General features: G+C 54.5%; 2 protein-coding genes across 5 annotated transcripts in view; one reads left to right on the forward strand and one right to left on the reverse strand.

Moving 5' to 3' along the window:
* Window positions 1-5,919, forward strand: part of ZNF629 (zinc finger protein 629) — a 60,013-nt gene extending 54,094 nt beyond the window's left edge. For all 3 annotated transcript variants that reach the window (XM_070567997.1, XM_070567996.1, XM_008514318.2), the window contains one exon: window positions 10-5,919. In XM_070567997.1, the coding sequence (XP_070424098.1) occupies window positions 10-2,543 (2,534 nt within the window). In that variant the 3' untranslated portion in view covers window positions 2,544-5,919. The remainder of the gene's footprint in view (window positions 1-9) is intronic.
* A 3,305-nt stretch (window positions 5,920-9,224) lies between these two features.
* Window positions 9,225-21,877, reverse strand: RNF40 (ring finger protein 40). Of its 2 annotated transcripts, XM_070568009.1 has the most exons (20): window positions 21,741-21,877; window positions 21,416-21,612; window positions 20,830-20,997; window positions 20,555-20,696; window positions 19,440-19,646; window positions 18,764-18,885; window positions 18,495-18,641; window positions 18,321-18,395; window positions 17,435-17,554; window positions 17,158-17,337; window positions 16,830-16,965; window positions 15,850-15,971; window positions 15,334-15,761; window positions 15,130-15,247; window positions 14,858-15,007; window positions 14,477-14,689; window positions 14,261-14,386; window positions 12,882-13,022; window positions 12,659-12,760; window positions 9,225-10,487 (listed from the first exon to the last, which is right to left on the reverse strand). In XM_070568009.1, exons 2-20 carry the CDS (start codon window positions 21,545-21,547, stop codon window positions 10,311-10,313), a joined length of 3,006 nt encoding a protein of 1,001 aa, XP_070424110.1. In that variant the 5' UTR covers window positions 21,548-21,612; window positions 21,741-21,877; the 3' UTR covers window positions 9,225-10,310. The 2 variants fall into 2 exon arrangements, with proteins under 2 accessions (XP_070424110.1, XP_070424112.1); XM_070568011.1 differs by lacking the exon at window positions 21,416-21,612 and having other exon boundaries at window positions 21,741-21,869.
* Between the last annotated feature and the right edge of the window lie 253 nt (window positions 21,878-22,130).

Genomic DNA, 22,130 nt, shown 5'->3' on the forward strand with positions numbered 1-22,130 from the left:
TCTCTGTAGGTACCAAGAGTGGGAATGAAGAGGAGAGCCCCCACCAGGAAAGTTCTGGGGAAGAGATCATCTTGGGAGATCCAGCTCAGAGTCCAGAATTCAAGGACCCACCAGAGATGCCCCTGGAAAGACCCTCCCAGGATCCCTCTGTCCCCCAGAACCCCCAAACCCCACCGGGTCACCCCAACCCCTTGGACCACCAGACCCCTTTGGACTCCCCTGCCCCCGAGGTAGTCCCAACCCCATCTGACTGGACCAAGGCCTGTGAGGCCAGTTGGCAGTGGGGGACTCTGACCACATGGAACAGCCCGGCGGTGGTCCCAGCCAATGAGCCTAGCCTGCGGGAGCTGGTGCAAGGCCGCCCATCTGGGGCTGAGAAGCCCTACATCTGCAATGAGTGCGGCAAGAGCTTCAGCCAGTGGTCCAAGCTGCTGCGGCACCAGCGCATCCACACGGGCGAGCGGCCCAACACCTGCTCGGAGTGCGGCAAGAGCTTCACGCAGAGCTCGCACCTGGTGCAGCACCAGCGCACACACACCGGCGAGAAGCCCTACAAGTGCCCTGACTGTGGCAAGTGCTTCAGCTGGAGCTCCAACCTGGTGCAACACCAGCGCACGCACACGGGCGAGAAGCCCTACAAGTGCACCGAGTGCGAGAAGGCCTTCACCCAGAGCACCAACCTCATCAAGCACCAGCGCTCCCACACAGGCGAGAAGCCATACAAGTGCGGTGAGTGCCGGCGGGCTTTCTACCGCAGCTCGGACCTCATCCAACACCAGGCCACCCACACGGGTGAGAAGCCCTACAAGTGCCCCGAGTGCGGCAAGCGCTTCGGCCAGAACCACAACCTCCTAAAGCACCAGAAGATCCACGCTGGCGAGAAGCCCTACCGCTGCACCGAGTGCGGCAAGAGCTTCATCCAGAGCTCGGAGCTGACCCAGCACCAGCGCACGCACACCGGCGAGAAGCCCTACGAGTGCCTCGAGTGCGGCAAGAGCTTTGGCCACAGCTCCACCCTCATCAAGCACCAGCGGACTCACCTGCGCGAGGACCCCTTCAAGTGCCCGGTGTGCGGCAAGACCTTCACGCTGAGCGCCACACTGCTGCGGCACCAGCGCACGCACACGGGGGAGCGGCCCTACAAGTGTCCTGAGTGCGGCAAGAGCTTCAGCGTCAGCTCCAACCTCATCAACCACCAGCGCATCCACCGCGGCGAGCGGCCCTACATCTGTGCCGACTGCGGCAAGAGCTTCATCATGAGCTCCACCCTCATCCGCCACCAGCGCATCCACACGGGTGAGAAGCCCTACAAGTGCTCTGACTGTGGCAAGAGCTTCATCCGCAGCTCCCACCTCATCCAGCACCGACGCACCCACACAGGCGAGAAGCCCTACAAGTGCCCCGAATGTGGCAAGAGCTTCAGCCAGAGCTCGAACCTCATCACTCACGTGCGCACCCACATGGATGAGAACCTCTTCGTGTGCTCCGACTGCGGGAAGGCCTTCCTGGAGGCGCACGAGCTGGAGCAGCATCGGGTGATCCACGAAAGAGGGAAGACCCCAGCTCGAAGAGCTCAGGGTGACAGCCTTCTGGGGCTTGGGGACCCCGCCCTGCTGACCCCACCCCCCGGAGCCAAACCACACAAGTGTCTCGTCTGCGGAAAAGGATTCAATGATGAGGGCATTTTCATGCAGCATCAGAGGATCCATATTGGAGAAAACCCCTACAAAAATTCAGATGGCCTCATCGCACACCCAGCCCCCAAACCTCCTCAGTTCAGACCCCCCAGGCTCCCTTTTGGAGGGAATTCCTATCCAGGTGCTGCAGAGGGCAGAGCTGACCCCCCAGGCCAGCCCTTTAAAACGCCTGAGGGGCAGGAGAGCTTTGGCCAAAGGCTGGGGCTGCTCTCCTCCAAGTCCTACATTTGTTCCCACTGTGGGGAAAGCTTTCTGGATCGTGCTGTGCTCCTCCAACATCAGCTCACTCATGGCAGTGAAAAGCCCTTTCTCTTTCCTGATTACAGGATTGGCCTAGGGGAGGGGGCAGGGCCCAGTCCCTTCCTAAGTGGAAAGCCTTTTAAATGCCCTGAATGCAAAAAAAGCTTTGGCCTCAGCTCTGAGCTACTGCTGCACCAGAAAGTCCATGCAGGTGGGAAACCCCAGAAGAGTCCCGAGCTGGGGAAGAGCTCTTCTGTCCTCCTTGAGCATCTCAGGAGCCCCCTGGGGCCCAGACCCTACAGCTGTTCAGATTGTGGGGCCTCCTTCCTGGATCGCCTGGCCCTCATCCGGCACCAGGAGACTCACACCCAAGAAAAGTCCCCCAAACCCGAGGACCCCCTTCCAGAGCCAGCCACCTTGTCCACAAGCCAGGAAGGTGAGGGAGAAGCCCCCACTCCCACAGGGAGTAGCAGCCATGGGGATGGGGAAAACCCTAAAGCCCTCTTGGAGGAAAAGCCCTATTTATGTCCCGAGTGTGGAGACGGCTTCACGGAAGTTGCAGCCCTTCTCCTTCATAGGAGCTGCCACCCAGGGGTCTCCCTGTGAAATGGGTCTGGAGACCAGGGGCCTTTCTCTCCTGAGAGGAACACTGGATCTCCCCAAAAATTAGATGGGGAAAGGAGGAAAACCCTATCAGATTGTAGAGAAGTGGAGGATAAAGAACCCTGGGTAAAAATAATGCTTTTACATCAGTGATGAGAAACCCTATGAAATTCTTGGTGGGAACCACTTATAAGGCAGTAGAGAAAAACTGTTGGGTTAGAAACCCTATAAATATGTAGGGAAAAAAAAGCCCTTTAAGTCTGTAGCAGAAAACCCCTATAAACCCTAGTGGATAAAAGCCCTATTAATTGTAGGAAGAGGTCTCAATATGTCTCTAGACACCCCTATAAAACTGTATCAAAATCCTTATAAAACTCTAAGGTCAGGGAAGTGCAGGGAATACAACAATGGCATTGACTTGGGAGGTGTGACCCTCAGAAGGTACAGAAGAGCCTCCCATGAACTTGCTCCACAGTCTTCTCTCCCACTGGAGTATGGGAGGGAGCGTCTCTCCCGGAAGCCTTGGACAATTACACTGAGGAAAATGCTCAGCTGGGCAGTAGTGTGGGGTTTGGGTGGAACTGGGAAAGGAAAAGGACAAAGATAGGAGGAAAACAAATGATGAGGAGCCCACAGACCCACAGAGGAGAAACGACCCAGGAACTAGGGAGAGAGAGCTCCTTGCACTGGGGCTTCCTCGGGGTGTGGGCCCAATCGTAGATGGACTGCATGTGTTAGAGGAAGAGGCCCATGGAATTCCTTATCAAAAGAACCAACAAATGGGAAAGAAAAAAAATGATGTCAAGCCTTTTTAAAGGGCTGAAGTTTAGGGTGCATAAAAACTTTTAAGAATACTGGGAAACTACCACAAAAATTATGGGGAAGAGTGGGGGATTTCTGTTAGAGTGCTTTGAGGGAAGCAAATCAAGGTGGAGAAACTGTGTTCATACGGAACCTAGCGACTCCAGGCCGCCCAGGCCTCCCTGTTTGCGGGAGCTTGTTAAACTGCAAGTGCAAGCAGATCCCAGCTCAGGCCACAGGGTTCTCCCCAGCCCAGCCCAGCTGGGGACTTCTCTGCTGAGGGGCCTCCAGGGGTGGGGGGGGTCCCTCCTGCCACATTCTCAGGTCTCAATGTCAGGAGGTTTCTCCTGAACTCTAACTGCCACCAGTCTTGCTGCAGTGGCCGCCAATTTCCTCAAATTCTGTCCTTGGTTGGAGAAGGAGAAACACTGCTAGTCAACCTCCAAAGAATAAAGCCCTTCAGAGACTCAAGGGCTGTGTGTGGTTAAATCCTCCCTAGACTTCTCTTCTCCAAGTCAGCGAAAGCCGTGTGTGTGTGTGCCCTGTGGCATGAGTGCAGCAAGTCAACAGAATGGAGAGCTCTGATTAGCCAGCAACTTGCTTTTAAACCTCACTCTTTCATCTGAGTTGTTAGCAAGGCTGCTGGCAGGATGAGCCAGCCTGCACATAGTGGGGGTTGTCCAAACCCCCCAGACTGGATCATGGGTCCCTGAAGAGTCTACGGAGGCTTAACCACCTTCCCCACCCTGGTACCTGGAGCCCTCTGAGTTTGTGATGATCCAGCCCAATCATGGTCTTGGAAAGGGACAGATTCCACCCACTTGGCACCTCTCCTCCTTTGCCAGTAACCTTCAGAGGGAAACGAAAGGATGAGAAACACACTCCCCGGCTAGGCTCATATGTCCTCACACACCACACACAGTTACTTTCATTAACCCAGCAAAACCTGCTAACGTGACTGGGTGTGTGTGTGGCAGGGGAAAGAGACTGTTGCCCTCTAAAATGGTTGAAGAGAGGAAATGGAAACATCTGTAACAAGAATCCCACCCCCTAACCCGGGAGACTCTTAAAGAAGGAGAGAACTCCATGCAGTACTGGGTCCAAAGGAAGTACCCACTGACCCCACACTGGCACCAGTAATGCACTTGGTTCTGGAGGAAGAGAACTGAGATGCTAGATGAAGTGGACTCTCAGGAATCACATCCCTGGAGAGGGTGACTCGGATTCCTACCAAGCTGTGGAAGAGACCTCTAATTCCATTACCTAAAAGTTCAGAAGGTGAAAGTCCATCTACCCTGCCGCCAAAGGGATGACCCTCCAATTTAAAGGATCAAAAATCTATACTATTGTAGGAGGAAAAACCCAGGCCTGCTGGGGAGAAGGAAAATGCAGGCCTCATATGATTGTGGGAAGACATTTGTTATCATCTGCATAAAGCCCCACCCCACCCAAGTGCCAGGTTGGAAAGCACTACTGAGAGGGGAGAAGGAGCCTGCCTGCTGAATCTCTACTGACGGAAGTGTCAACAAAGGGGGTCTCCCTACGAGACTGAGGAAGAAGAGACAATTCTCTAAGACAAAGCAGATTTTTTTTCCCCTCTAAGATGGTAGCAGAAAGAAAGTTCAATTGTAGAGACAAACTGCTTGTAAAGTTAGAAGCAGATCCCCTCGGAAACAGGCCTGAGGAATCTGTCTCCAGAAAAGAATCCTAGGGAGCAGCCTCTGGAGCTCAGGGGCCATTCCGAGAGGAGGTGGTCAGTGTGGTCAAAGGCTGACTGTAGGCCTATTGAGGACTAGAGTGTAGCATACGTAGTAGGATGCTCGCATGTTGTAGGGATGGGTGAGGGCCAGGGGTCTCAGCTCCAGTACTGAATGGATGATGTGGACACGATCAGTCAGGGTCTGGGGTTTCATAGCAGGAAAGGAGCAGAGTCGGACACCTCTGGGGTGTGAACTGTTCTCTCTCGCCCACCTCTCCAAACTCCTTTAACCAGATGCTTCCCTCCCAGAGCAGGCTACTTCTGGCAAGAACTAAGCAGGGAGCTGGTTTGGGGGAGGTGGCAGTGTCGAGTCCCTCTGACCAGCTCAGGCAAAGGCCCAGGATTGTGGCACTTGCCCACCAAAACTGAGTCTAGAAGGCATAGTGTAGCCAAACCCTCTTGTCCAACTCCATGTAGGCCTGACTCTTCAGAAGTCCCCTGGTGGAGGAACCCAACAGACAGGGTCACAAAGCCATGATGAAAGCAGAGGAAAGAGCAGAAAGTCATCTGAGCTTAGGGTGAAACTTGAAACTGCTATGGATATGGAGGTCAGATGGGAACTCAAAAGAACTGGGCGTGAATCCTGAATGGTGGGGAAACTTGAAACCATCACAACCAAGAGGTGGGGTTCTATGACACTCGCCCCTGAGGTGAGCAGCTCTTAGACTCCTTTGCCCCCATTAGGGAAGTCCCACTCACCTGACTTGTCCCCCCTGGAGTGAGGAGAGGCCCCACTTTTGAGTGTTGTGTGTCAATAACAGTGTTGTGTCACCAGTGGTCATGTTGATTAGTTGAAGAGAATAAAGGGAATAAGATTTCCCAGGTGTTTTCTGTCTTCTCTTTCAAGCCTAGAGCCAGCTGAAAGCGCTTGTCCCTTCCTAGAGCCAGGGTCCACAAAAGCTCAGCCTAGCCTCAGGCTGCCCTGGCACCCTTTCCCCAGAGGCACTAAAATCTATCCAGTGCTTGCTAGTGGGAGCCTGAAGCTTTATAGAGTTTTACAATCCACACCCTGGCCGGGGGAGGGGGGGAATGTGCTAGCATGGTGGCAGAGCCAAGCAGCTTTTGTTGGTGCCTGACTTCAGCACCAGACTGCTGGGTGGCTGCCTGGTGACTCTGGCACTGGCTGGCTCAGGCCCAGCTGTGCAGCCCCAGGGAGGCCTCTCTGGCCACAACACCTGCACCCCCCCACACACCCCCCCCCCCCCCCTCGCCAGGCTGGCCACAGGCACAGCTCCTAAGATCTAGTTCCAGAAGCAGGCAGCCACTTCCCTTGGTTCACCTGGGTCCTGGGCATAGCCCACCCCTTCCTCTGTTCTGGAGCCTCCTAGACCCTTGAGGAGAGGTGGATGGAGACCTGGCTTGTTATCTCACTGTCAGGAGGTAGCCCATAAGCCCGCACTGTGTGGAGGGGGTGAGGCCTAGAGAAGGGCAGCCACTTGCCCAAGATCCACAGCAAGGCAGTGAGGGAAACCGGAATGGCCAGGAGCAGGCTCTGCAGCCAACCAAGACTCTCCTCCCCCATCACTGGACCTGGGCCTAGCCAGGGTTCCACACTGTCCGGGCCAGGCAGGGCTACTCTGATGAATCCTCAGCCAGGCTTGCCTCAGTGCTATCTCCTGGGCCGAGGCCTGGCCATGGTCCCTGAGTGGCTGCCTGAGGTCAACATTTGCTCTAACCTGTCACCTGCCTCTGCCCCAGTCTGTTGGGGGCCTCCTGCCCGAGTTAGGAAGCTGTCTCCCCACCTACCCTGTGTCTCTCCTTCCTCTTCCCCATCTGGAAAGCAAGGGGTGGGGCAGGGGGGAGGGAGGAGGGACTTGCCTTTCACATAGAGGTGAGTAATGAAGGCTATTCTATATTCCTTGTGTTCCTAGCCCTGGGGATACTGAGGTACATCAGAACTGGTCCTAGAACAGGAGGGGTCCTCAGTAAAGTGAGGGGACCACAGGGAAAGCACAGACACTAGAGCACAGTGATTGGTTTAGAGACTTGGCAGAAGGGGCTGTAGACCCAGACATGGTGGCTGCCACAGCAGAGGATCAGAAAACTGGCTGGAGGAAGTGATGTGAGGGATGAGGGTTGCAGGAACAGGAAATAGTACGTGTAGGGGCCAGGTGGTGGGAGATAGAGGGTGCATAACAGTTAGGTGTGGGGTTAGACCATAGAGGGGTAGGGACTGAGGGAAGGTAGAGAGCAGAGACCAGAGTCTGGAGCTTCTTGTTTGAGGAACTTGGGGATAGGGCACCACTGGGGGATTTTTAAGGAGAGTGACATGACCTTACTTCCTCTCTCACAAATGGTGGTGACTTCCCAGGTCTGGAACTCAGGAAGGGAAACTGGGCTGGATAAGGAGTTGAGTCTTAGCAGCTTAGCTGTAGCCACAGCCATGGATAAACAACACTCAGGGAGAGTGGTAGGGTAGAAAGGAGAGGTGTGGAGGAAGACAGTGTGTATGAGGAAAACCTAGGAGAGTGTAGCACCACAGGGCCCAAGGGAAGTTTTAGAGAGTAATCAATGTCAAATGCTCCACTGGACCCTGTGGCCAATCACAGACAGTAGCCCTCGTTCTGACTAACACAGGCAACTTCACCACTGAGGCCAACATCTCATCCCCAGGCGGCCAGCTGAGGTCAGGGTTGGTCCAGAAGTTTTGGTCTGCCTTTCCCAGAGGCCCAGGGTATCACAGTCACTGAGGCCACTGGGGCTAGTAAGGAGTCAAACATCCTGGGTGGAGGGGCCTGGCCAGCCCCTCAGGCAGATCCTCCCAGCACTGGACACGCTCATTGCAGACCAACGTTTATGGCGAGTTTACTGTTCTTCCTGCAGCATCAGTGCTTGCTCCTCCCACTGAAATTCTGTGATCCTTATCCCAGCCTCTTGGGCTTGAGCTTGAGAAAGTGGTTTGATGCCTAGTTTATTAGGTTCGAGGACACACAAGGTGTTTTTAGCCCCTCTGGATATGGAGAACGGCCTAGGGGAGATGATGTGTAGTTACTTGCATCTACTTAAGGAGCCTACGTGGAGGTGATTCCTGGGAAAGAGGATAGCATCACAGAAGATTGGCTGACCTCCACGCGCTCCCAGGCGGAGAGTTCCTCTCAGAGCCCGGCTGCGTCTCTATGATGCAATATGTTGCGTTTTCCCCACCCTGGTCTCCGCTGCCCGCACACCGCGCACATTTCCTCGGCGGCCCTATGCCATCCCCCGCCGCGCCCCGTGCCTCGGCGAGCGTCCCCATGGCCACGAGCCCTGCGCCGGAAATCACTGTTGCCCGCGTCGCGGTCTCCGGTCCGACCTGCTCCAGCCGCTGCGGCCCCGCCGAAACCCTGGGGGCCAACTGGGGCCCGAGGGCAGACAAGGCTGCGAGCCCCCGCGAAGGCGTGACCGCTGACAAGCCCGCTGCTGCTACCGTGGCCATGGCGCCAACTCTAGCTCCGGCACCAACCCCAGTCAGCACCGGCCCTAGCGCGAGTTCCAGTACAGCCTCGAAGAAGGCTCCGTCGGAGGACCAGACGGCGCGCTGAACCAGCAAGCGCCACTTGACTCGGCGCAAAGTTCCCGAAGACACGGCCCTAGGCGCAAGTTGCAATGAAGGAAGTCACCGGCTCAAGTGTCCCAATCTATCCGCCTGAGGGGAAGGGGCGGGTAAAGCCGTCGGGGAGGGATGGCCCTCAGATTGGCCCAGGCCCGCCTATGGCCAGCACAACCGGGGACCGGCTCCCTCCTCGGAGGACCTTGTCGCCGGGTGCCAATAAGGGACTACATTTTCCCAAAATCCTCCCAGGATCCCATTGGCCAACGACTGCGGTGGGCGTGGCGAACGCGCGAGGGAGGGGCCGGCCGGGCTGCGGTTCTGGTGAACTTCAGCCCTTCCCCGTGGGAGCAAGAAGGCTGGGCTGGCGGCAGAAGACTGACCACGGACCTTTCTCCCTGCAGACACGCTCCTCCTGGGAGCTCAGTCCAGGATCCCAGACGGCAGCTGGGTCTAAGTGTAACTCGGGGTTGGGGGTAGGCAGGAGCGGGGTCTCATCTGTGCAGGCCAGCCAGGGCAGCGGCCAGAACAGGTGTAGCAGCTAAAATCCGGCAGCATGTTTAGGGCAGGAAGCCCGGCTACTCAGACCATAAGCTGAGAGTTGGACGTTTATTCCTTTATTCGTAACAACAGCCTATACAAGTAATTTCTAGAGCAGGGGCTGTGGGTCAGAATGGACCCTTGGACCTGTCAGCAGCTCCACCTTCCAGGCCCCTGCGTGCTGTCCTCACAGCCCACGGAGTTTGTTTGGGCAGGCAACAAAGGAAGCATGTGGGTACAGGCTCAGTCACAGGATATTAAATGACGCTCTACCTGGAATGATCGGAAGTTGGCCCAGCGGCTAGTCTGTCCCTTCCCCTCCTGGGAAGTTCCACCTCCACTGCAGTTAAGGCCACTAGGACGAAAGCAGGGTCAGGGCTGGGGACCCAGTGGAGCCTTGGGAAGCATGAGGTGAGGGTAAGTGGGCTTGGGAGATTGGGAGGGGCCTGATTAGAACAGAAACTGGCGATGTTGGTTCAGCACTCCCAAGATGAGGGCAAGGTGACTGCAGCAACCACAGAGCTTCCCAAAGGAAGAGGAGAGTGCCCCCCTCCCATACCTCCTTCAGCCGTGAGCACAAGAGGCAGACAAAAGAGCCCAGGGAACTGCACAGGAGGGAAGCCTTGCCCAGGCCTGGGGGACAACGGGGTAAAGAAAGTCTCCCTGGGCCCCAGGGGCCAGTCTCAGAGCAAGGGGCTGGAGACTTGGCCCACCCCTGGTCCTCACTTGAGGGTGTCTAAGCAGGTAGTGAGCCTCCTCTTGCATGGAAGGTCACAGCTGGGGAATCTCCCCCTTAGGGCTGGGATAAGCCCACAGAGACAGTTGGAGAAGGGTTAGGGCCAGCTTTCAAGAAGCTCAATTGAGTGCTCTGGGTCCCTCAGGCCTCTCACAGCAGACTTTTCCCGCAGGGTGGGTGCCCCCTAGGCTACAGCTCTGACCTTGGGGAAAAGGTGGAACTGAGTTTAGCTGATCCCAAACCCACTAGCATGCTCTGGGGCCCCCAAACCAACCAGGTGGGGAGGGGCTGGGCCCACAGGGACTGGAATGGAGGGTGGGGGCCACTCGATGCGGGGGGTGGGGGGTGGAGGCTGGGGGCACAGCCCCCAGGGTCCATGGTGTTCCAAAGTCCTGAGCTACAGGTTCAGCTGATGTAGACACGGTGGAAGTCGTGGGCACCAAAGGCCGCGTTGCACTTGGGGCACTTCCTCTGGCGGGCCTCATAGCGGCCCCGCACGCACTCGAAGCAGAAAACGTGGAAGCACTTGGTAAGGACTGCATCCTTCTTGCGGGTGTTACAGCAGGGGCAGGTCAACCGCGCCTGGGCCAGGTAAAGGCATCAGCTTGGGAACAGTTGTGATGGTGCCCACACCCCAGGCTGACAGCAGGAGGTGGTCCAGGCTAAGTCTACCACACAGCAAACTGCAACTAACTCTCATCATAACCCTGGGAGGCGGGGATGAACACTCTCCAAAGGAAAAAACTGACGCTCAGAGGCCGAGGTCTCCAAACTAGAAAGTAGCAGTCTGGACTCTTTAACCTGGGCAGTGATGGCCAGTGGTCACGTGTCCCCTTTCAAGGCCAATGACCTACAGGCTCAGCCTGGGCTCCTCTGCCCTGGGGCTTCATCTCCAGCCTCTTCGGCCAAATCCTAATCCTGGTTTAGGCCAACTGTCTACCTTCTCAGTGCAACTGGAAATCTGCTGTCTCTACCCTCAACTGGGCTAAACCCTTGTGCTGCCCAAAGATCCTGCCATGGGTCCCTGGATTGCCTCCTCTCAACAGAGGTTTTACAAATCTCCTTTCCCATCCTGAAACCTGCCATCTGCCACCAGGTCTAAACTCCAACTCCAGATAGGAATTCCCTCAACTCAGCATTCCCCAACACTCCTCCTCTGCCCTGCTTGAAATCCCAGCCCGGCTTGCTGCCTCAGCAGTGCCCCCACCAGCATCACCTCTTTCCTAGCTCTCAGAACCCTACCCATCAGCATGTGACAAGCTCCAAAGTCTGTCTCTTCTCAAGAAACCCTTCCCTTCTCCGCCACGGCTGCCTCTGCTCCTTCAAGCCCAAAATGCTTCAAAAGGTTTCTATTCACTGACACACCCTCCATCCTCTCCTCACTCCAGTGCAGGTGGTCTGACCTCCACCTCCACCCTTGCCCAAGAACCATTCCCACCCAGACTGCCAAATCCAAGGGGCATCTCTCATCACTTGCTTCATTTGGCTTCTTGGCAGCTCTGACTCAGCTCACCCTCACCTCCTTGAAACTCTTCCCTCATCAACTCCCTCTACATCACTCTCCTTCCTCCCAAACCACAGGCTTCTCCTCCCATCATTTAAGCTCTGAGGTTTCTAAGGGAGAAAAATAACCCCTGTCCTTCCTCATGCCACAGACCCTCTGTGGGGGACCAGTTATATGTGGCTTCCACCTCTGCTGACACCGCCCCGCCCCCCAAATCCCTGTTCTGCAGACCAGCCCTTTTGCTTTGAGTGCCTTCCCAGACAGCCTCCCAAGAGGTCCCATAGGCACCTCGTTCTCAACATCCTTGAACACTGTCCTCCACAGTCCTCCTAAGTGCTACTTGTTATCCAGCCAGTTTCTCAAATCAGGAACTCAGGGGTTCTCCTAACTATCTCCCTCTCCCTCACTCCATGCATTCAATCTATCCCTGAGGCCAACTGCTTCTGCCTCCTATCCATCTCCAGAACCCATCGACTTGTCTCTGATACCATAGGCTAGCTCACTATCAGTTTTTGCCTCAGTGACTACAATAGTTTAATGCATTTCCCTCCCTCTAGTCTTTAGCTCCTCTAGCCCAAATCCAACAGGAAATCAGACCATGTCACTCTCTGGTTTAAAACCCTTTGATGTCTCCATGCTGCCTAAAGGATAAGGCAAGCATCTCAAGCTGGCTTACCACACCCTTCGGGAGCAACACTGCCCAACGCCCCCAGGCTTCCCACTTACCACAAAACCCACGTTCTGACCTCCAGCACGCCTCTCTCAGCTAGGGGCCTCCACCTCTGCCTTTCCCTTTGCTGGAACCCTCTTGTCCTCATTCCTCATAGCCAACCCTGACTCATTCTTCAGGTTTTTCTCGGATGATATTCTTTGCAGGAAGCCTGTTGACCCCCAGGGCTGGTTTCAGGGCCTCCCATGAATTCCCACAGCCCTTCTGGCCTCTGCCATCACATTGTTCATCACTCAGACAGGAGAATTACTTGGCTGCCTCTTCCAACGGACTGTTAGTTTCAAGAGATCTGAGACCAGGTCTAGTTCCTAGCCCTCTCATACCTAGCCAGGCACTCTGCCTAACATGCAGTATGTGTGCAATACTCGGTCAATTGTCTGATTCTCCACAATAGATTCCATCCACTTTTTGCTATCCTAACTTATTTCTAGGGTCCCCAAACTACCCACTATAGCTCTCATCAACCCCCCATCTCAGATTCCTAGGTTGACATAGTACAACTCAGCCCCACAGCCCCACCTTGTACTCCTTGATCTCCTCCTGGAGGATTTCATCAGCATCTGCGTAAACCTCCACCTTCCTCTGCTTCTCCAGCTTGCGACGCAGCCGTGAGATGTCCTCCTGGGGCAGGAGAGAGGCTAGGCTAAGTGCAACGGTCTTCATCCTGAACCACCCACTCCTAGGCCACATCAGTGACCCTGGACCACACTGCCTCCCCTCCCCCAGCCACCCCCAAGCACACCTGAGCCCTCTTGAGGTTGAAGCTCTCTTTCTCACGAGCAGCCCGGCTCTCTGCCAGGCAAGGCTGGATCTCTCGCAGCCGCGTCTGCACATGCTCCAGCTGCACCTTCAGGTCTTCGGCCAGCTGGGCAGCTTCCACAGCCTGAAGTGGTCAGGACAGGGAGGGGTAACATTCACCTGAGCCTTGGGAGTGAGGCATGTGGAGCCACAGATGCTTGTGTCAAACGTTCCAGTGATTCTTGCTCTTGGGATCAAGTCCAATATCTTCACTGGAGCTAACCCCGCCTCCTGCCCTCTCAAACCTCACCAGCGCCTACTCTCCCTCATTCCCGACACTTTCAGTTCCTCACCTGCATATGCTTTCTCCTCTCTGAGGCTTCACAGGGCTCTTCTTTCTGCTCCTGTCAACTTCCCAACACACATGTACATTTTCCCTGCAACTTCCTCAGCTCAAATGCCACCTCCTGAGGGAGATTCTCCTGGTTTTCTTTCCCAGCACCTTGGTTTCCTTCATAAGACTTACTGTGATCTCTAATAACAATTATTTTACCTGTGGGGTTATTGGCATGCTATGTGCCCCTCAATACTGGAAGTTCCCACTCCTAGTAGGACCCTTCTGTTCCTACGGTCTACCCAGCCCGCAGTGCAGAGCCTAGTATATAGGCTAGTATATAGCAAGGGCATGAATAATACTGCTTAAATGAATGAATGAACTGGAGAAGAAAAAACCCAGTAGGACAAAGAAGATAAAAATCAACGTTAATCTCAAGCTTTTACCATGAGCTAAACATTTCTTAGGTTTAATACAACTACATAACAGGGCCTACCACTCACATTTTACAGCTAATCAATGCAGTGGTCCTGAAGTCAAGGAGACCCAGGCCCAAATCCCAGTTCCACTCTTTCTTGAGCAAGTCAGTTGACCTCCTTGAGCCTCAGTTTATTCACTTATGAAAGGCAGGTAATAAAAACCATCACGGGGCTGGTCCCGTGGCCGAAGGGTTAAGTTCGCGCGCTCCGCTGCAGGCGGCCCAGTGTTTCGTTGGTTCGAATCCTGGGCGTGGACATGGCACTGCTCATCAGACCACGCTGAGGCAGCGTCTCACATGCCACAACTAGAAGGACCCACAACGAAGAATATACAACTATGTACCGGGGGGCTTTGGGGAGAAAAAGGAAAAAATAAAAACAAAACAAAACAAAAAAACCATCATAAGATTATTGTGAGACTAAAGCGTGACCAAGAACAGGAAGTCCTCAGTATAGGGTCTGGAATATAGTAAGTGTTTGAGAGATGAGCTGGGCTCCGAGAGGAGAAAGAGCCAGGCTTCAGCTGTAAGCTGGCATCCTACGTTGCTTTCCCCTCCAGCCCAGCCTCACCTTCCTCTTGTTGAGCTCCAGGGCCTGGCTGCGCAGTGTCAGCTCCTTCTCCACACCTCCGAGGCTGCCCTGCAAGGCCCGCTCTTTTTCCTCCAGCTTCTGCACAGTCAGCAGCTGGGCATCCACCTGAGGGATGGGATGGAGTGGGGTGCGGTACTTAGTGGTGGGGAGCCTCTGCTTCACCAGCTTCACCCTATAGGCCCAGGACAGCCATACCTGGGACTTGAGACCAAGAACCTGCTCGCCCAGCTCATCCTTCTCCTCCCGCAGTAGCTTGTGAATCTGGTTGGCTTTGATCCGCTCTGACATCAGTTTAAAGTTGGCATCATCCTTTTCCCGCAACTGCTGTAGCAGCCGCCCATTCTGCTCCTGCATGTCCTCAAAAGCCTGACCTGTCACATCCATCTCCGACAGCAGAGCCTCCTCCTCCTGCAGGAAATGCACAGGAACAAGATGGAAAGTGGCAGATGGCCAGGATGCCCGCTGGAAAACATGGCTGAGCAAAGAATGACAGAGTGGACCTGGGCCATCTGCTAGAAGCACCCACAGGGGGTTAACAGAATACCAACAATCAAGGGGACCACGACGGGGTTGCACCTGCTTGGTGGCACCCAACTTGCGCTGCAGATGTTCTATCTGCTCCTCTGCCTGCCGAATGCGCCGCAGGGCATCCTCATCCGCAATCTTCTTGCTCTCCCTTCGATCCCTCTCCTCCAATTCCCGGATGCGGCTCCGTAGTTCATCCACCTATGGCCACCAGAAGGAAGGAGTCCTCTTGTCATTGCTTCCTGCTGACATAGGGTTCTGGTTTGGTCAGAACCCTCTGGGGCAGCCTCTCTGCATGCCCCACAGGCCCTACCTGCCCTCACCTCAGCCTTGGCCTTACGTTCGGCTGCCATGAGCTGCACCTTATCCCGCTGCTCCTTGGGCGCTGACTTGTACATGTCCAGCAGCAGCTTCATCTCCTTCTGGCTTTCCTGGGCCTTCCTGGGGGAGGCACAGGAGGAAGGCTTGGTGAGTAGGGCTGGAGGCCACATGGCAGGGGTGGGAAGGAGACAGGAATAGGGCCTCACTTGAGCTCTGCTCGGAGACCTTTGAGAAGTTCTGACTCCTTCCTCTTGGCCTCCTCCACCTTGGCCTTCTCCCGATCAGCCCTTGAGAGAGCTGAGGCTACAGATGGGGGTCCCAGGCCAGGCCCTTCCCGCTCTCGAAGCTCCCGCTTGGGCCTGGCCTCTGGTTCTCGGCCCCGGGAGGAGGGGCCTTGGGACCCAGGGGTTACAGCCTGGGGATCTTCCTCAGAGGGGACCAGCTCCTCCTTTTTCACTGAGGTGGTAGTGGTGGCACTGCCAGGCACTGACATCATCTCCTTTCTGCCATCAGGGGCACCAACGGGGCCTGGCCCACACTCTTCTTTCCCTGGGGCTGGGGCACTGAGGCCAGAGTCCTCTGGGTGGCCCAGGTTGGGGATGGAGTGAGTAGAACCACTGGCCTGGGCCCGGAGCTGCAAAAATGGAGAGAGAACAAGGCTGAAGTGAGACAGTACTCAGTGGGGTCTACTCAAGGCTTTTCCCAGGCAGCCCCCTTCTCACCTTGCCAATCTCAGCCTGTACTTCCCGCAGCTTCCGCTTATATCGTTGTGCATCCCCCTTTAGCTGGTGGTTGTGGTTTTGGAGGCTGCTGATCAGGTGGCGCATCTCACGGTTGATGGGCCCTGGGGGAGGGTCAGGAACTAAGGTTGAACTGGCCCCTGGGTTAGGGGCCCTGCTCCTCAGTGGGGGAGGAGGTGGAACTAAAGCCATCATGCCCATTATGGAGAAGAGGAAAACTGAAGCCTTCTATACAGTGTGATTTCCTCAAAGCAAATAAAGTAAACTTGAAAGAAATTGACCCAAAAGTAACTTGACACTGCCTATGTATTTCTGCTAATGTAGTTTTTTAATATTCCCAACTTTCCTTCCAAGAAACATATAACTAACATTCACAGAAACGTTAGTCCGCTTCTTTAAGATTTTTAAACAAATGTCACCTTCTCAGTTACATTTCCCTGAGTTCCTTATCCAAAATTGCAACACCCTTTCTCCTAATACTTCTTATCTTCCTTCCCTGCTTTATTTTTCTTGGTATATTTGTCGCTCTCTAACATACACGTTCTACTTTTTTCTTCTTTGATGTCTGTCTACCCCAACTACAACACTACTCCACAAGAGCAGAGATTCTTTGAGTTTTGTTCACTGGTATAATCTCAAAGCCAAGAACAGAGCCTGGCTGTTAGGTGGTATTCAACAAATCTCCATATTATGAAAGAATATCTCAAGGAGACAACATAAGGCCAGAGAACCAGAGATGGGGCCAACAGCTCATGTTCTGGCTGAGCCTGCTCCATCAGCCACCTCAGCTGGCTGTGATCCTCACTACGCCTTTGAGCCAGGTCCTGTGGTCCCTGTTTTCCACAGGGAGATGAAGCTCTGCGAAAGGAAGGGGCTTAACCTCGTGCGTCTGGATAAAGCCCCACACCAGGGCCCAGCAATTCCAGATAAGGCCCCACCTCCACCCTGTCCTCACTACATACCCGCCTGCTCGTTGGCCGCCAGGTTCTGTTCAAACTCGATGCGTAGCATCTCGTATTCCTTGCGTACCTGGGCCAACGTGTCCTCCAGCTGGATAACCTCTGTGCGCAGTTTCTTCTGCAGGCCCAGCTCATCACTCTGTGGATTAAGGTGTTAAAAACCTGCACAACCCCTCAACCTCCTGGCAAGCCCTCCACCTCAAGCCTCAGTGGCTTAGGAAGAATTTATTTCCTAGGGACCCCTGGCAGGCACACAGAGCCTCTGATACCCTTGACCCAGAAATTCCTTGACCCTAAGGGTCTGGCCCTTACCCATGTTCCATGGCCATACCTCCATGTGCTCAATGTGTCTCAGGTGGGAGTTCTTGGTGGCCAGCAGCAGCCCCCGGGCCTCGTCCAGCTGGGTCTTCACTTGCAGAGACTCGTTGTAGAGCAGTGAGAATTGGGCCTGCAGCATTCGGTACTCCCCTGTCTCACGTACCACCTCCTCAGGAAGGCTCCGCAAGGCCACCTAGGGGCAGGGATGCCCAAAAGTGATCAGGAAGAGGACTCAGGGCTCAGTCCCTCCCTTGCAGGCTCAGGCCCTCCCAACCCCAAACACAGCCCACCTTGAGGCGTTCATTGGTCCGCACAGCCCCCTGAAGTTCGGCCTGTAGCTTCTCTAGCTCTGCCATGCGGCTGTTGGCCAATTCCTGGTTTTCCTCCAACTCTGCATTCAGCATCTCAAACTGTGGATTGAGAAGGGCTATAAGAGGCAGGGCCAAAGCAGGAGGTCCGGTTCCCTCACATCCCCACCAAGATCCCCTAGACAGGGCAATGATGGATTCTGAAGCCCCAGGGACAAGCCAGACCCAACCACTCTGCTAATGGCTCCCAGGGAAGTGGGAGAAAATTCAACACTGCATAGTCAGTGCTGGGAATCAAGGCTTGTAACTGACAGGGAGTTAGGGCAGCATTCCTGGAAGCCCTGAAGAGCAAGCTGAAGTAAAGGGAAACAGGGCACAGTGACCTCCACAGCACCAAGAAAATGTGCAATGATCAACAGGTGAGAGGGCAAAGGCAGGAGGAGGCATGAGAGTGATTAACCGTACCTTCTCAGCAAGGCCGTTCCTTAGCCACCCCGCTGAGAATGCCAATGAACTCCAACATACTTCCATTTATCTATTTTCTATGCGTTTTCTTTGTGGTACTTACAACCAACTGATATACTTACTTCTTGTCAGTTCCCCCAACTAGAACCTAAGTTCTATGAATGCTTTGATTTTTGTCTATTTTTTTCTCTAACACACCTGCTTCCCGGCACAGTGCCTAGCACTTAGTGATCAGCAATTACTTACTGAATAACATGACTGCATGAAACAAAGAGCAGTGTGAAAGACAGGGAAGGACATCAGAGACTATAGTTGAATGTCTGTCCTTAATTCTAAGGGAAATTTCAAGGGTGGGATAGACTAAAGGTTATGGGAGGGATTAGGAAGAATGAAGCCGACTCACCTTCTGCATGCTGAGTGTGATCTGGCCCCCCTGGAAGCCAGAGGAGCTCCCAGACACATAGTAGCCAGAGTTGAGCTGTGGAGAGAAGAGAGACAGACAGGTGGGAGTGGAGTGGAGAAGTAAGGACCCCAGGTACCAGCCCTGTCTCCGGCTGACCTAGCACCAGAGTCCCACCTGCTCCAAAGCCTCTGCCAGGTGTTTATTGAGCTTTTGCTCACGCTTGCGCAGCTTCTCAATGTCCCACTGCAGGTCCTCTACTGTTGTCTCCATCTCCAGCACCTTGGTCTCTGCTGATGTTACTTTATCCTGGAGCTCAGAGTACTGGGAACAATGAAGGGGGCAGACGCTTAGATGAGGGGACTTGGCTCCTTGAGATCCTCGGGTACCATCTAACCCAAATCCTGCCCTGGTTCTAATCCCATCTCCAAAAGCCCAACTCCCACCTCCAAAGAGATGCGATGGTGCTTCTCCTGTAGCTGGGTGGCCAAGTCCTGTAGCCGCCGGTTCTCACGGCCCAGTTCCCGGGTGCGTGCCCGAGCCACCTCACCGGGGGGCTCACTGTCCCCTGAGAAGTCAGGGCTCAGTTAAGAGCGAAGTCCAGGGCAATGGGGCAAAGTACTAACTCATTCTGGAGTCTGCTATGTGCCCAGTGTGATCCACCAGCTGTCTTGCCAATTTCTCATGACAAAGCCAGGAGTCTTTATCCCCACTGTACAAAGGAGGAAACCAGCTCAGAGAGGAGAGCCATCTGCTCAGAATGCCCAGGCCAGAGTGACAGAACTAAGGCTGGGAGAAGCTGTCTGAGTGCAAAGGGTGCACACTTGCTGCTATCCCTTGTGATCAGCAACTGCCACCAAGATTTGTGTAAAGTGCTCCAGAGGTTTCTAGCCAGAAAACAGTGGCCCCACCAGCACCAGCTCCTCCAAGCCATATCCTAGAGATCAACTCCAGCATTCAAAGCCAGAGCCCCTATCTACAACCTGACCCTTCCCCTGAGAACATGCTGATTTAGTCTTTAGGGAATTCTGGCTGCTTTTGGGCTAGGGGCATTGAAGACGGGATATCATAAAACTGCAAATGGGGATGGACACCTCTAGGGTAGGGGCACAAAGAACTAACCTCGGCTGTATGCTCGCTGACAGAGTTCCTCCACCCGGCGCTGTAGGCAGTCTGAGGCCTCTACGACACGGGACACGGCTGCTTTGGAGAACTCCATACGGCCCTGCAGCTGCAGCTCCACCTCCTCACTACTGCTGGCACCCAGTGCCACCACAAAAGCCAAGGCTGGCTCACTGAGAGGGGGCCGCAGCTGCATTAGCAGAGGCTCTGGGAGGGATGGACAGACTCTCATAAGGAGAAAAGCAGCAGTTACCACCACTCTGTAACAAGTTCCAGGCCGAGTCCTTTAACACCCTATGGCTCACTGAATCACACAACCAACGCCTTTAGTACAGTTATCCCCATCTTGAAAGTGAAACAACTGAGGTTCAGGGAGGTAAAGCAATTTCCTCAAGGCCAGAGAACTCCCAAATCACTTCCTCAGGGAAGCCTTCTCTGCCTTTCCAATCCAAATGAGAAACACACACATGTGCACACACACTAATTCCCATTTAGGGGCCCCTACACTTTTTTTTTTTTGAGGAAGATTAGCCCTGAGCTAACATCTGCTGCCAATCCTCCTCTTTTTGCTGAGGAAGACTGGCCCTGAGCTAACATCGTGCCCATCTTCCTCTACTTTATATGTGGGATGCCTACCACAGCATGGCTTGCCGAGCAGTGCCACGTCCGCACCCGGGATCCGAACTGGTGAACCCCGGGCCGCCAAAGTGGAACATGCACACTTAACTGCTGAGCCACCAGGCCAGCCCCCGGGGCCCCTGTACTTTTAACGTAAGGCTTATAATTACTTCCTCCCTGATGGCAATAGTAGTATTTCTTGTTGCTTATTTTTGTCTCCTCCAAGTCTAGAATAGTGCAAAATACATGGTCAACACTCAATAACAGTATTTTTTTGAACTAAGTGCCAAATCATGAACTGCACTATGAACCAAGTCACTCAGATTCCAAAGCCTGTGTTCTTACCTACTGCACTTTGCCACCCAAACAGGAAATCAATTGTGTGCGTGTGAGCGGGGAGGTGGGGAATTCAGGAGCCTAATATCAAAGTCCCCTCCTCTCCAGGACCTTTCCCAGAACTTAATTAAGCTCCCCAGACCCTAGGGCTCTGGCCCTACCCCTCAGCTCCGACGTCCCTGGCTCTGTGAGAGGGGTCTCATCACGTGTTGGCCCCTCCTGGGTCCCAGGTGCCTCTGTCCCTGAAGACAGCTCCCCCTGGCTCTCATGGTGTCGGAGAAGGGCTTCCACAGTTTCATCCAACTGAAGGGAGAAAGCACCAAAAATGTTATGAATCCCTCAGGTGCTTCCCAGCATGACACTCCTTTCCCAACAATGGAGTCTGAGGATTGGCAGCTGGATAAGGCCAGGTCTTGGAAAGCAGAAGGGCATCCACCTGGGCCCAGTAGCGATTGACAATGAGGAGGGTGGCATCATCTGTGGCCTGCCGCTTCTCCAGCTTCTCAATTCGTTCTCGGAGTTCATCTTCACAAGCCTGTCGCTGTTCCAATCGCTCTGCTAGTTTCTTGTTCTTGAACTGCAGCACCTTCAGGTCCATCTCCTCCTACCAAGGAAACAAAGCCAATGAGAGGATCGAGTAGGGCCCAAGAAGCCAACCACAGAGAGACAGAGAAAAGCAAATGGAATGGATGGGAGCGGGGAGTATCCCCAGACTGCTAACAGGATTTAAAGAGGCTCAGACACCCACAGAGAAAGCGTCTTGGTTGTGAGAAGGGTCACGTTCTGCTTCTGCCTCTTTCTAACTCTGAAGTCTTTGACAAGTCACACGCCCTCGGGGAACCTGTTTTCCTATCTGTAAAGGGAAGGCAGACATCGTGTCCTTGGTTTCCTTCAACAGAGTGTTCTGTAAAGGGGACCCTGCTAAGCTTGGAAGACTGGGAGTAAGTTTCTGGACTACTTGGGCGGAGAACAGAAATTGGGACTCTGGCAAGTTGTGACGCCTGGGGCAGGAGCCCACGAACCGTGGAAGAGATGCCCCCAAGACGAATGGGCTCTATAAGCGTGGTTGTGGTCTTCTCCTCACGGCTCAGCTTCTTCTCTGGGGGCCCCGAGCCCCCGTCACCGGCGGCGCGTTTGTTGCCCGGCCCAGACATGGCCGCGGCGGCGAAGAGCGGCTCAGGGTCTCCCGAGGGACGTCAGGCAGGCAGAGGCGGCACTTCTGTCACATGCAGAAAACAGAGCGCTGAGATGTGGAAGCAGCTGGTGCTCTGCAGCCCCGAGACTGCCCCGCACACAAATGCTGGATCCCGCCCCCGTTAACCCACCGCCCCCTCTCTGGGGCCTCACCTGCAGAAGGATCAGCCTCGCCCCGCCATCTTGGACTTCACCGGACGTCACCGGCTTCCCCAACAAAGAGCGCAGGCGCCAGAGGCAGTGCCGGAAGTGGCGAAACTTCTCCATTTCCGGTTTCTATTGGTCTCGCTTTGTCCCGCCTGTCGCGTCCCGTTTGGTTTGTTCCGGAACACCTCCTCTATCTCTCGGTGATTGGCCCGTAAACAGTTCCCATGGTAACTGATACTACATTTCCACTCCCTAGCCCTGACGGCATCGTCTGCCTCCTATTAGCCACTTTGAAGAAAGGGCAGCAGGGCGGGGCTTGCAACTTATTACGCATGCTCACTCTTTTCACTGATTGGCTAGGGCCTTATACTTTCAACCTTCCTCCAAGAGCTTCCT

This window comes from Equus przewalskii, chromosome 12 (genome assembly GCF_037783145.1).
Source record: "Equus przewalskii isolate Varuska chromosome 12, EquPr2, whole genome shotgun sequence".
Classification (NCBI taxonomy): Eukaryota; Metazoa; Chordata; class Mammalia; order Perissodactyla; family Equidae; genus Equus; species Equus przewalskii.